The sequence below is a fragment of the Malaclemys terrapin genome, chromosome 18 (genome assembly GCF_027887155.1).
Source record: "Malaclemys terrapin pileata isolate rMalTer1 chromosome 18, rMalTer1.hap1, whole genome shotgun sequence".
Taxonomy (NCBI): domain Eukaryota; kingdom Metazoa; phylum Chordata; order Testudines; family Emydidae; genus Malaclemys; species Malaclemys terrapin.
In genome coordinates this window covers 1,819,993-1,834,643 of record NC_071522.1, presented here as the reverse complement: position 1 = coordinate 1,834,643, position 14,651 = coordinate 1,819,993, and the positions used below count along the sequence as shown (strand labels likewise).

The following is a 14,651-nucleotide window of genomic DNA, read 5'->3' as shown; positions in this document are numbered from 1 at the left end:
TTTGCAGCGGTTTGCATGGACACTCATATTTTGGTTTAGTTTGACATTAACTGGGAATAAATGTAAGCAGAACTGACACAAGGCACTCTAAAATTTAACTGTACAACTTTAATGTATAGACGAGGCCTAAAAGTCCTACCCGCCTATATTTTTCACCCATACACATTCCTATGGAGACCCAGATTTTGGCCTACCTTCTGTTAGCAGGTTTCAAGTTCATCATTCCCTTAAATAATTTACCTGTGCAGTGCTGAAATTCCAGTGAAATATCTGCTCTTTGAGAGAACAGCACCTGGAGCAAAAGGGATTAACCTGTTAGTGTGGTGGCTAGTAAGTGCATGCATTCCACTGCCTTTATTTCCCCAAAGGCATCTTGTTGGAGTGGCAAGCACCTTGCATAGAAGGCTGCTTTTTCTGAAGGTGCTTGTTTTTGTTTAAGGAGGGTTCATGGCTTTTTGTGCTTCTCTAAATGGTGCAAGAATATCAGTTTAACTTTTTTCCCCCCAGTATTTATTTTAACTTTATTTACCTGGAGCAAACAAAACCCCATCATCACTTATCTTCTGACCTGCCATGCTGATAAATGGGCTGCTGCATTCCATTAAAGTCAGGATATACAGGATATGGTCTGGCTTCTTGGTGATAGTTGATCATTTTTCATTTGTTGACCTCTTTCTGTGTTACCTTCACAGTACGGTTTAAAACACAGGTTAGTCTTAGCCACCCTGACATGGTGCAGGACAATCCGCTTTCCTCACAGGATGAAACCTAAGCAGATATGTCTGCAGGGTCAGTCCCACTAGCTAGTCTTGTTAGTGTTATGAAGGGATTTAAAGACTGAGTTATCTGTGCTGAAAAAGCCATTTCTTAACTCTGTGCCTAGGTATAAATGCTTATAAAAGAATTATCCTCTTTAGGTAGATAGCTGATGTGCACCTACAGTTTCTATCTTCCTTCATTTTAGAAGTAGGTTTGATCTGTTTAGATCCAAGGCTGAAAAGGCAGTATAGGTTCTCTGTTAGGGGAGTTTTGTAACCCTGAAAGGGAACATAGTGTATGTCAGTTTTGCTCCTCTGTGCAATGTGCTACATGCCACATAACTCTGGATATGGGTTATTCGTCCGTCTTGTAACCTTCAGGGAAGCTGTTTTGCTTATAGATAAAATAACTTTATTGCCTGGGTTTATGAGGTTGCAGTTGTGCAGCTTTCTCCATTACTCAAGGACTACAGCTGTTTTATGTCTTGTCTTTGAACAGCAGTGTGGTAACTTTTTTTTTTTTTAATGCAATTCATTAGAACCACAGTAGGAGGGCCTGTCATAGGAAATCCAGAACTTTTTTCCCCCTTCAGAATAATCCTGCAAATACAAGTGCCAAAATTTGTAGTTTGTAGGTTAAATGGTAGAAACCTTCCAATACAGGTGAACACTGAGTTGTCAGCGTTTTTCATTTCCCAATTGATGTACAGATGTGCAATTATAAATTAAATTAAATTAATGGAGCTATCCCATCTCCTAGAACTGGAAGGGATCTTGAAAGGTCATCGAGTCCAGCCCCCTGCCTTCACTAGCAGGACCAAGTACTGATTTTTTTGCCCCAGATCCACAAGTGGCTCCCTCAAGGATTGAACTCACAACCCTGGGTTTAGCAGGCCAATGCTCAAACCACTGAGCTATCCCCCTCACCCCCCCGCCATTTTAAAATGTCAGTTTAACCATCACAACCGTTGGAAAGCACATTGTTTCTATAGATAAGTATAAGATGTACTTTATCAACAATACTGCTAATTAAATTGCATCGGTGAGCCATGGGTCCGGTCCCTCTTTCACATAGGGATGACTGTTTGCTTCTATTTCATCACCGTACTCATCCGGGTATTAGAACCTTGAATTGTCTCTCTTTTGTTGCAGTGTGCGGAGGAGTGAATGCCCCATGTTGTGTTAGTGCCTGTCTGCCATGCTGGCCTGTCTGCCAGGACCAGGTGACCTCTCCTTTCAGCTTCTCTCTTACCCGCAGATGAACACTGGACTTCAGAAATGTGAGTGAGGCTTTGCCTTCAGGGTGTGGTTAATTGTTAAATCTGGCACTGGGATAGCTATGAAACAAACATTTAGGTACAGTGGAAAATCTATTGAATATTTGTCTTTTATGTTTTGTCGTGCCTTCAAGGCATCCATCAATAATGGTTGTGAGAAACAGCTATCAAAGTTCAAGCATTAGCAGCTAGCCCTCCCAGTACAACACACTTAAATTCTTGCCTCTTTACTAAAAGCATTAGGCAGTGAAACTGTGCCTATTTATTTGACTCTTAATATAATATTTTTTCTGGTTCCTTTTCACCAAATTGAATTGAAAAGCAGGCACCAATAGAAGTTAAATCATTCTTAATGCAGAGTTGTTGAAGTTTGTTTTGTTTATATAGGGTTGTATCACATTCTGATAAAACACAAATAGTTGTAATCTGGCCAGTATTTCCAGTATTCAGAGTGCTCTCTCTCCATCCTGCTGTCTTTCCTGTGGCTCTGAAAATTCTTGCATAGAGTACAGCGGTAACAAAACAAATTCACTTTCACTAACCTCTTTCGTTCCTGTGACATTTGCACTAATATTTCAGGTGAACCTTCTATTCAGATGCCAGTGTTAGTTTAAGGGAATGGTTTAAATCATCCTCTCTTTGTTCCCCGCACTTCCCCTCATCCTTCTGAGATCACTTGAGTCACAAATTGATTCCACAGTTGGGGTGGCAAATAAGAAACTATTCCAAGAGTGTTTTTTAAAGAACTGGGTATAAAGATCTCCTTACAGAAATGTACTTTAGCCTGTCCCTAGTGTGTGCAACTTGTACACGGGGGAAATTCATGTCTCTTCGTTTAGCTTTTGATTTTGGACTTGCTATCACCTTTTCAAATCAAATAATTTACACTCCAATTATAGTCAAACTAAACAATATGTTATGGTCCATGACTTGCTAATTCAATTTGGCACGGGAATGTTGAGGAATAAAGGTAATCGTCTGCTAGTTATGTAAGTGGGGCCTCCCAGGAGAGAACAAATTCTTGAGACACGTGTGTCTCTTACATCACAGTATTTATAATTTCCCCAAATGTGCTTTGTAATTGCAGTAACAGTTGTGGCGTTAACACAGTTAATATTAACAAGCAGTGGGAAGGACTGCAAGCCAGCCTAGGGAAAGAACAAGTTAAAGAATATTTAGATGTATTCAAGTCATCAGGGCCTGATGAAATTTAGGGTGCTTCAGCTAGTTCCTTTAGTAATCTTGGAACCATTAGCAATTATTTCTGATAACTCATGGCGAATGGATTAGGTCCCAGAGGACTGGAGAAGGGCATACATAACACCTATCTTTCAAAAGGGGAACAAAGAGGGCCTGTGAAACTATAGACCAGTCAGCTTAACATTGGTACCTGGAAAGATACTGGAACAAATTATCAAACAATCAATTTTTAAGCATCTAGAGGATAATAGGGTTATAAGTATGGTCAGTGCGGATTTGTCAAGAACAAATCATGTCAAATCAATCTAATTTCCTCCCTTGACAGGGTTGCTGTCTTAGTGGATAGGGAAGTTGTAGATGTGATGTATCTTGATTTAAGAGTAATGGTTTTGACAGTCCCACGTGACATTCTCATAAGCAAACTAGGGAACTGTGATCTAGTTTAAATTACTATAAAGTGGGTGCAAAACTAAAAGATAGTGTCAATGATTTGCTGTCAAGCTGGGGTTTTTTTTCTAGTGAGATCCCATGGGGTCTGTTCTGGGTCTGGTCTATTCAATATTTTCACTAATACTCTCCACTCCATTGTGCAAGTATCTTTTTATAAATTTTGCAGATGACACCAATCTGGCACTTTTTGAAGACAGGATTCGAATTCAAAACAGCCTTGAAAGTTGGAGAATTGGTTTGAAATCAGCAAGATGAAAGTCAGTATAGACAAATGCAAAGTACTACCCTTAGGAAGGAAAAAATCTAATGCACAACTACAAAATCTAGAATAACTGGTTAGGTGGTAATACTGTTGGAAAAGATGTGGGGGTCTAGTGAATCACAAGTTGACTCTGGCTATGACTATGCTATGGCTTATGTTGCTCAGGAGGTGAATAAACCACCCCCTGAGCGACATAAGTGCCTGTGTGGACAGGTCTATGTCAGCGGGAGAGCTTCTCCTGCCAACCTAGCTCCTGCCACTTGTGGAGGTGGTTTTATTATGCTGACAGGAGAGCTCTGAATGTGCAGACTAGCCCTGTGAGTCAACACTGTGGTTCAGTTGCGAAAAAGGCTAATAGGACACTTCTGTTAATACACCCCAGAATACTATGTCAGACACGGGAGGAGATTGTCCTGCTCTATTCAACGCTGGTGAGTCCTCGGATAGAATACTATGTCCAGTTCTGGACCCCTCGCTTCAGGAAGGATATGTACAAACTGGAGAGAGTCCAGAGGAGAGCAACAAAAATAATAAAAGGTTTAGAAAAGCTGACCTATATGGGGGGGCTAAAAAAAAAACTGGGCATGTTTAATCTTGTGAAAAGAAGACTGAGGGGGCCCTAATAACGGTCCTCAAATATGTTAAGGGCTGTTCTAAAGAGACTGATCAGTTTTCCATGTCCACTGAAGGTAGGACAAGAAGTAAAGTACTTAATCTGCAGCAAGGGAAATTTAGGTTCATATTAGAAAAAACATTTTTGGATAGTTAAGCACTGGGATAGGCTCCCAAGGGAGTTTGTGGCATCCCCATCATTGTCGGTTTTAAGAACTGTTAGATAAACTCCTGTGAGAGAGGGTCTAGGTATAATTTGTCCTGTCTCAGTGGAAGGGGCTGGGCAACTTCTCAAAGCCCCTTCTAGCAGTGGTTTCTGTCGTTGCAGCAAGACAATGTGCCCAGAAAGGGGCTTTCACAATGTGATATGCAAGTAGACTGCCAGCTCATGGCATTCTCCCCCCCCCCCTTTTTTTTTTTCCCCCACTTTCCATCTTAATAATATATGTTGAATTTTGTCTTTTCAATTGAAGTATTGCTGACTAAAACTGTGTGGGAGGGGACAGAACTTTCTCACAAAGAAAACCTACAATTCGTTAAAAGGCTTCCTTGGTTGGAGATCACTTCAGAGTATTGGAAAACTTCATACTGAAAGGGCAAATTAGTGAAATCTTTTAATATATTTGTTTGGTGAGATGAGGGTCTGAATTGTGGGCCAATTTCATACTGCATTAGTTCTATATTTTCTAAAGATAACAGGCTAGCATCTCTTAACTTGATATTGCCAGCTCTTTCCAGGCACTGCTTAACATTGGACTGAAAGCACTACCATAACCTCATTTAGGCCTTGTCTACACAGGGAAAAAGCCTGCAGTAGCTACTCCCACATTTACTCTCGCTGTTCTCTGCATGTCTTGGTGCACAATAATTTACTGCACTTTGGAAGCGCATTAAGCTAAGCTGTCCAAGAAGTGCTCAATGAGTGTGTCCACACGGAGTTAGTGCTGAGTAGCTAGTGCACTATACATTTGCACCCTAGCTTGCTGCTCACTAATTTTCCTAGTGTAGACTAGCCTTTAGTGAAGAGTTTAGGTACTGTGTTTAAAAGAATTTAGCACATAAAGTAGCTGGCAGACGTTTAAACAGCACTAATGCTTAGCAGTTCCAGTTAGCTCTGATTTATATTGAAAATCAAGATGCCCCCTCTGCGGCAGATGTGTATAAGATTATTTGGTGCATTTCTCCAAATCCAGTATATGCATAAATAGTCTTGCTCCTGGCCAAAGGAAAGCTGAGTTAATAAGCATTTTTAATGAACAATGGGTGGCTTTTGTTGTTGTTTGGGGATGGCTGGGGAAGAGGATTTGAAATAGTCCCATGCTTTTTATAGAAGCCTTAAGAAACTGTATAACTATACCAGATAACCTTTAGTAATAGCCGTTCAGAAAGCCTGAGGAATTTTTTCTAGATATAGCTCTCTGGATCACATTGATCTTGCATTCTATTTAAAGCTCTACATAGTTCCTTCTTTTCTGTCCACCTCCAAATTAAGGGCTTTTTTCCTAAGGATACTGTATGGAGGAGGAGCTACTAGATGACATGTGAATATTGTGTCTTTTTTGAAACTGATAACAGTGTATATATATTTTAAAGACTTTGCAAAAAAAAAAAAAAAAACTCAATTTTGTAAGATTTCAAGGGAAACAGAGTAACCCTGAAATTTGTCCTTCACCCATGTGTGGGATTTCTCATTGGTCTCTTATCTGCATTCTGTCTTTACTTCTGCTTCTTAAGTATAATACCGAAGACAGTATCAAAATACTTGAGGCAAAGAATGCATTGTCAAAAAAGCAAAATGCCTTTTTATTGGGCAATGATCATAGTTTCCGATGCTGTAAAGACAGGTGCCTCAGGCCCTTAAAAGAAAAAGATTGATTGAGATGATGGTGGAGTAGCCACAGTTGAGACTAAGTGTGGGTTTTATATTCCTGGACTAAAAGACAAATCCACAGGCTAAAATTAACTCCTGCCCAAAGACTGAGGAGGCTCATTAAACCTACAGAAAAATTGCAGCGGTTGAGAGCTTTACCCAGGAATTGGGTATAGCTCTTCTTTTTTTGTTTTGAATTTGATTATTGTAAGGATCCTTAAGGCTTGTTATACTTTAATGAATTTTAATGAAAACATAACCATAAGTAGGTTAGAAAGCTGTGGTTTAAAGCCCTAATGTGAAATGCACATAAAGAAAAATGTTAATTTCGTACTGAAATTAAGCAGAGACACATTCCATTGCTAACAAGAAAATATTTCTGATATTGAGAGGTGCACATCTAATTGTTGTATGGACTGGCACAGAAATCTGAACTGATCACAAGTGATGGGGATGTTGGACAGCAAAGACACATATTTTGTTTAAATTATGCTTGATATTTTCCCATTCATTTAGTCAACTGAGCTAATCTGTTGTTTTTTCTATCCTACCTAATCCCCATGACTACTTCACTGTAGTCTTGGAATCCCTGTACTGGTTCTTCAGTCCCCTGAGTACACCTTAATTCCTGTTTCTGGCTTATTCACAGTTTTCTCTGTTTTGTTGCCCAAATTGATCCAACAAAGATTAGAGTCTACTGTGAAGAAAAACTACTGGTGTAACATAATTACATTTTATGTCATGTATGGGAGCCTCAGGAATACGTTCTCTTGATCAGTCCTAAGTAAATTATGGATGTTTTAGCTAGTTCTGGGCAAGAGAGGCATTGACTTTGTAAACTAGAATTACATAGGAGAGAAGGGGGAAAGTGAGGGAATCGATTGTTCACTTCAGAGAGGCCTGTTCAAAGGGGATATGAAAAATGGTTTGTCGGTTACTTAAGATGGGACATCCGGTTTCATCTTGGCACATGTTTAACTTGAACTGAGGCTTGTTTTCACTCTTAAAGTAAAACTATTTAAGGAACTCTGGGATTCAGAGCTATAGATGATAGACGCAAACTGTTCAGTTTTGCATATTAAAATGTGATCAATATTTTAACTGCTTCCCTTGTAATGCATTGTCAAAGTACACCCAAGACTGGAAAGGTGGCAAACTATCCAATATACTATATCACTAATAACATTTGTTACCCAGTTTGATATTAGACTTCTGAAATTCTTGTCTAGTTTTTCCATAGAATGTAAAAGAAAGATGTCTTGAAGCGTTAAGTAGAAACTATCTGAAATTGGCCAAGTTCACATAACCCATGGTGCAGAAAGGCATGGATTCCCTTCAACCTGATCAGTTACTCTTTCATCAGAATTACCTAGGCCTTGGCTACACTTGCGGATTCACAGCTCTGCCATGGCAGCGCTGTGAAGCGCAAGTGTAGTCGCACCGCCAGCGCTGCGAGAGCTCTCTTGCAGCGCTGTAAGTACTCCACCTCTCCGAGGGGAATAGCGTGCAGCACTGCGAGAGAGCGTGCAGCACTGCAGGCGCTGATTACACTGGCCCTTTACAGCGCTGCACTCGGGGGTGTGTTTTTTCACACCCCTGAGCGCAGCAAGTGCAGCGCTGTGAATTGCCAGTGTAGCCAAGGCCCTAGCATGTTTCCAGGGTAGGCATCTCTGGAAAAGGCAGAGAAGATCAGAAGGAATAGAAGAACCTGCCAAAAATAAAGTCAACAAAGTTTTGAGAGCTGCTGACAGAAACCTGGCAACAGAGGAGTAGCATTGCTAAGCCTAACTTGGAGACATTCCTGACTTCATTAGAAATGCAAGAGCTCAGTCAAAAGAAGTTAGAACCTGCATAGCAGGGTGAGGTGAGACACGAGAACAAAGAGGATGTTTAGGTTAATGAAATACTCATTTGATATTTCTCTTATTATTAGGGAGGGTGGTAGATGCCAGTGCTTAAACACCATGGTGAGAGACATCTCAGAACCAATGAAGATGGATAGGTAAACTGCCAGCTGGCATAGCTGAGTGCATGCTGTGCTTATAAATATTTCCATTTTACAAAGGATATGTTTAATTTCGTTATAACTGCTTCTCCTTTTGGTATCTATCCCATCATCTCCTGCATTGTCCTTAGTAACCAAGGGCAGCTTTTCTTATAGAAGCAGTTCCCTGCCTTCAGTTTTAGAGACTAAAATTATATGCTCTGTAGACAGTGATTGAAAGGGAGCTAGTAATGCTGCTTAGATCTTAACCGTACTTGGTAGATAACTTCTTGTTGTTTGTTTTCCAAACGGCTGTAATCAAGTGCATATGTTCAAGCAGAGAGTTGCCTCCCTGGTAGCAGCCTGATCTCTGTAGTTCCTAGGTCTCTTCTGCTTGGGACAGTGAGGTACCAAGCGCACTGGTAATGGCCCTGCTGAGCTCTGGAGAAGTCAGCTGCAGAACCCCCTACCAGCAAAGCACCGCAGTAGCATGTGGAGGAACTGTGGAGGAGGAGCATGCGTAGGAGCTGAACGTCTTGTTCTATTAGAGGGGAGCTGCTTTTTTGGTGGACAAAATCTGCAAGGTGAAAAATCAAGCAAAAAGGGAATGGGATTGCGGAAGACACAAGCCTATATTGGAAGATTTATAAAATTGCTTTTAAAACAGTAGCTTATGAGAGGCAGCCAGTATAGCTGTGAAGGGAAGTGTGCTGTCTGCGTGGAATGAGACTACAGCAATCTACAAGTGCATTCCACCCTCCTAGATTTTCAGACAACCTTTGCTGAAATGAACAAATGACAGCCTGGTGCTCAACCTTCAGCCAGGTGGATATCTGCTAAATGAGAATAAATGGAACAGGATGACTGTCTGGAATAATTTTGTCCACATGTGGTAGATAGTTGTGCCTTTAGGATCTGTTGTGGTACCCTGATTTTAACTGTTTTTTGTTAGGATACTCTCCCAAACTGATCGTCATAGTGAATATGGAGATTAGTTGGGTAGGGATGGATAGAGTTGAAAGGCACAAAATAATGCATCTTTGCCAGAATGGGAATTATACAATATAACCTGGCGAAACTAGAATTGCTAAAGACTTCTCAAAGAACCTTTGCATATTTGCCAAAGACGACAGTTTAAAAAAATTTTAATGCCTCAATTTCAGAATAATGCTGAAATTGAAATTCAAGAAGTTTTTAGTTGAAGTGACTTTATATGGGGCTCACACCAACATTCTGTGCATTTTTCCATTCTGTTCGCTAACTGCTTTCTCTGTTTCCTAAACTAGAAGCTCAGGATTCCAAGAACGGATTAAGAATGGGGGATAGGGAGATTTAAATTCAGAGAATATTCATTAGGCTGTGGCATTTCCCCCACCTTATCCTGAGTAGAAAATACTCCGAGGTGCAGGCCATCTGATATGTTTGTAATGGCACATCTGTTTTGTCCATTACTCTTCGAGGATTAATGTAATTACAAGCATTTTCTGAATAAACTTAGTTTAAGAAATGGTTTGGTTCAATTTTTACTGCCTTCAGGCTGGTCTTGCCTGAATTTGAGTGGTGCGTCATGTTGGTTTACACTGATGAAGAGAATCAGATAACTGGTGCTTGCCCACTGGTTTTGGGAAGATACAGCTCTTTTATCTTTTGAATGCTTTTTTACCATAACTTGCTTGTTCTGAGAGAAAGCGGTTTCTTACCAGGGTCAGTACTGACGGATTCCCTCTTTCTCCACAGGGGACACTACACAGAAGATGAGATCTGCACAGTATCCTACCCCAGCAGAATTGGATGCTTATGCTAAGAAGGTTGCCAACAATCCACTGACTATAAAAATTTTTCCAAACAGCGTCAAAGTTCCCCAGAGGAAACACATACGCCGTACTGTGAATGGACTTGATACTTCAGGCCAGAGGTATAGTCCTTACCCGTCTCAGCCCACCACAAAAACAGGCCTGCTCGCGATAGTCAAATCTCCAGCTAAAGGAATGATCAAAGACTTTGACGGAACACGCACACGTCTGCTGCCGGAAGCAATGATGAATCCCCCTTCCACACCATACGTTGCACCTAGCACTTTAAACCACCCCCAGGCGCTTGCTCGCCAGCAGGCCCTTCAGCATGCACAGACTCTGCCACACCCCCAGAGTATACCGCAGCCACAGACTTTGCAGCACCCTCAGGGTATGCTGCAGCCACAAAGCTTAACACACCCTCAGGGTATACCGCAGCCGCAGACTTTGCAGCACCCTCAGAATATGCAGCAGCCACAGAGCCTGCAGCATCCTCAGACCATGGCACATCAGACTCTGCAGCACCCTGCAAACACTTTGCTGCAGCCAGGTTTACATGGAAGCAGAAAGATGCCGGATGCAGATGCGCCGCCGAATGTGACCGTGTCTACCTCAACCATTCCCCTCTCTATGGCTGCCACTCTTCAGCAGAACCAGCCACCAGACCTGAGCAGCATCGTGCACCAGATTAACCAGTTCTGCCAGGCCAGAGCTGGCATTAGCACTACCTCAGTATGTGAGGGACAGATTGCAAACCCTAGCCCCATAAGTCGCAACCTGCTTATCAATGCAAGTACCAGGGTATCTACTCACAATGTTCCTACTCCCATGCCTTCCTGTGTAGTAAACCCTGTAGATCATGCTGCTGCTATTCCTTCTTCTGCCTCTGTTAATGTACCCATGGTAAACATCAACAGGGTGCCATCTGCATACCAGAATGAAATGAAATCGGTTGCATGGAACCAGCATCAGCTTGCACATCTCCAGCAAATGTGTGGCGATGCTGCTGGACCTACTGGACTTGCGGGGAAGCACCCTCAGAGAGAGATTGCAGGGCAAGGTTTTCCTGGTAAAACTTCAAACTACCCTCAAGAACTGTGCATGGGCCAGTCTTTCAACTTAAAGCCTCCTATTGAGAAGCCTACACCTTCCCCACCAGTGAATGGATTGCAGGGACCCTTGCCATATACTAATGGGCACTATTTCCAGCCCATATGGAATAACATTCTGCCCACACCGAATAGTGACAGCTCTGGCTCACAGGACCTTGCCATGCCTTTTCATGGAGGACAGCCAGCAGGGGCACCACTAGATTGTGCAGCAGGAGCTCATTATAGAGCCGGAGCTGGTTCATCCAGCCAGAATAGTGTGATGCAGACCATGGATTACCTAAGTGGGGACTTCCAGCAGGCTTGCTTCAGAGATCAGAGTATGGCTGTGCTGGGAAAAGTCCATCGCCCTCCCATGAACCGAGCGCCTGAACCAACTGATAGTCGAAATCTTCATATTCAGCACCCGGGGTATAGATAGGCTGCAGTCACTTTCACAGACAAAATTAGAGGTTTAGTCTTAATTTTAATTAATAAGCAAAGTATTTTTAATTTGCAAACTTGTGTGATCATTATAATCATTGAAACAAGACTTAATGTATATTTAAAAGCTTTACATCCACATTTTCTCCTGTTGGCATCAAATATATAACATGTCTTTTGTTTCAAATAACTTGATTACACTACTGCACCCCACAGCTGTTTCTTCACCACAGAATCCTCTTTGCTCAGCTTTTGCCTTCTGCTTGGTGACTACTTGCTGGACTATTAAGTTGCTGCAGGGTTCACAGTTGCATCTGATAGCCAGCTCTTTAAAGAGCTAGTTAGCATAGATGCTTACATTTCCATCTAAATGTCCTCTGCAGATTAAGAGCAACAGAATTTGTCAGGAAGTAGGGCTTAGTTTCAACTCTAAAGCCTGTTTCATTAAATGCATTAAACATTGACCATTTGCACTGTCTAGAGGCTTATTTAATTGAAAAGGAAGCCTACCTTTGAAAGGATTTAGCTAGGGTTATATATTTAGGCATTAACATAGGAAGAAGCTTTTTGCTAGCTCTTGCAGAGAGTTCTGTGTTTATCATTTTGACTTTGGTCTATCTCCAGAGTCCAAAGTCCCTCAGATCTTCTGGACATATTGTTGAGGACAGGGTATGGGAGTGGCAGTTTTAGGATGTAGAGTACATAGCTGCAATAGTAGCTGCCTCCTTCCCTCTTTGCTTCCACTTCACCATTTTAAAGCTAACTATGTCTGAACCCCTCGCTGCTAGGAGTCTGGATTTCCTGATACAAAGTGCTGTATTGAGGTTTTATTCCAGGAATCTAGACCCATTGACGACCCCACAAAGGGTTCAGTTGCTCCTCCGGTAGGTAGAATTAATTTCAGGGTAGATCAGCATATTTAGAAGTCCGTCTCCACTGTAAAGGTAAGGGCACATAGTGACTGGCATGGCGTTCTCACGTTCCGACAGCATCAATGAAATGAAAGGTATTTGCTATGAAATGAAGCTCTAGCCATGAGCCGTGGTGGAACTTACAACTCGATATTCTTGTATGTTAAAGCACCACCATAGATATGATAGAACAGTTCTCATATCTGGGAATTACCATTTAAGCTATTTTTAAAATACTCTTTTCCCAGATTCTTTGTGCCTAACTACTTCTCTTCCCTCCCCACGTCACCTAAAGCAGCTAAATGAGTTGGTGACCAATAGAACACTAACTATTGGATAACCTCAGTGTCTCATTCTCTTCAGTCTATTGAAACATCCCTTCTTTTGAAGCTAAATTTATTGTAAGTAGGAAGTTTCTCATCTCTGTAAGTGAGACTAATACTTGAACATAATGATCACAGTTGAGTTTGGAATTTAAAAAAAAGTAAATGCATTGATTCTTTATATGTACACTGGCTAAAAATATTGCTCTACACTGTAACTTTTAAGTGTAATATTTCTGTATGAATGTCGCCTGGTAGCGTGGGTTTGAGTAGCATTGTGTATGAGTGAACCCACTGGCCTCTGCCATTCACTGGCCTCCCTCACAGCCCTTTGAAAAACAAAGCCTTAAGTATTTGCTCCTTGAACTTTCCTTAATGAGCATGATTTAAAATCTTAAGACATCATACAAAATTTAAAAAAAAAAAAAAAAAAAACACACAACAAACTTACAAGTTTTGAAGTGATGTCATAGTTGGCTAGAGATTCTTAAAGATTTTCGTAAATGGAAAAAATTAGAAAACATTTATTTGTATCTTTTAATTTAGACGTGTAGTTCTGGGCTGTAACAAATATTTAGGTTTCAAAGCTTAGCAGAGTACGTTTTCTGATTCCTTGCGTAAGATAGTACACTTACACCATGACATTATTTAAATTCTTTTAAGTGTACTATAAACCGTTCTTTAGTGATTACTCTTTAGCAAAGTTAAGCAGTCTGACTAAAGACGGATTAAATTATGTGTTGGCTTGTGTTGCCTTATATTTAAAAGGAAAAATTGCCTGATTGTGTTATGCCAAATGATAGCAACATGAAGTCCTAATTTATTGTTTATAATCGTATTCCTGCAGTCTTTGTGAAAACTGGTAAATATACATCTATGAAAGAACTAAAACCTAAGGCTTTTCATGCAATATTTTTCTGAATACATTATCTTGGAAGCCAAGGATTGAGTCTGAAGCTGCTTCCCTTCCATTTTCCCGGTCGCCTTTTCCCCTCCTCCAAATTGATCTAGGGCTGTGCTATGACTTTAACATTTCCCACTAAGTTAGTTATCATAAGGTGTTCTGCTACTGAAATACCTACTTTTTATTCAGTTCATTAGCCTGCTGCAAATACAAACCCCAGACTGTGATTCTCCTTCTGCCCTCCCCCCAAAACAGAGAGCTAGTGAAATCCCATGTTTTGGCTCTTGGAAAAAAAGTGGTTTAAATGTCTGAAGTTATGCTAATGTTACAGTAAGCCATGGAAGATAGTCTGAGAATCTTGTCATGAGTTGTTCTGCACTAATAACTGCAAATAGAATCATCACCTCTGAGACTTTGGCCTGGTGCAGCAGGACTGTGAAGCAAAAATATTCAAGACACATCCAGGTAGGACATTCCATTAGCCTGTTAGAAAAATAAGAACAATTTTGCTATTAAAACCTACTCAGATATTTCGCCTTGTTCGGAGTCCAATTTTTATTGAAAATAACTACATTCCTGCGTCCGTGTATGACTAACAGCTTTTTCTTATACTTAAGAGATTTTTACCCTTTTTTTAATCAATGTTTTTGTTCACTTACATGCTTAGTTTATAGACACAACCTGTAAAAGAAACCTTTACTCCAACATGAACCCAGCAATAAGGGTCCAATAAAGGGCCCCACTGGATATGCACGATTGCTCAAATGATGACAAA

At 40.9% G+C, this 14,651-nt stretch overlaps 1 protein-coding gene across 3 annotated transcripts in view; it reads left to right on the top strand.

Annotated features, from left to right (window-relative positions):
- Positions 1 to 14,409, top strand: part of FAM222B (family with sequence similarity 222 member B) — a 46,337-nt gene extending 31,928 nt beyond the window's left edge. For 2 of the 3 annotated variants that reach the window (XM_054008521.1, XM_054008522.1), the window contains exons 2-3: positions 1,911 to 2,038; positions 10,151 to 14,409. In XM_054008521.1, the coding sequence (XP_053864496.1) occupies positions 1,957 to 2,038; positions 10,151 to 11,736 (1,668 nt within the window). In that variant the 5' untranslated portion in view covers positions 1,911 to 1,956 and the 3' untranslated portion in view covers positions 11,737 to 14,409. The remainder of the gene's footprint in view (positions 1 to 1,910; positions 2,039 to 10,150) is intronic. The other variant, XM_054008523.1, reaches the window with a different exon arrangement.
- The last annotated feature ends 242 nt before the right edge of the window (positions 14,410 to 14,651 follow it).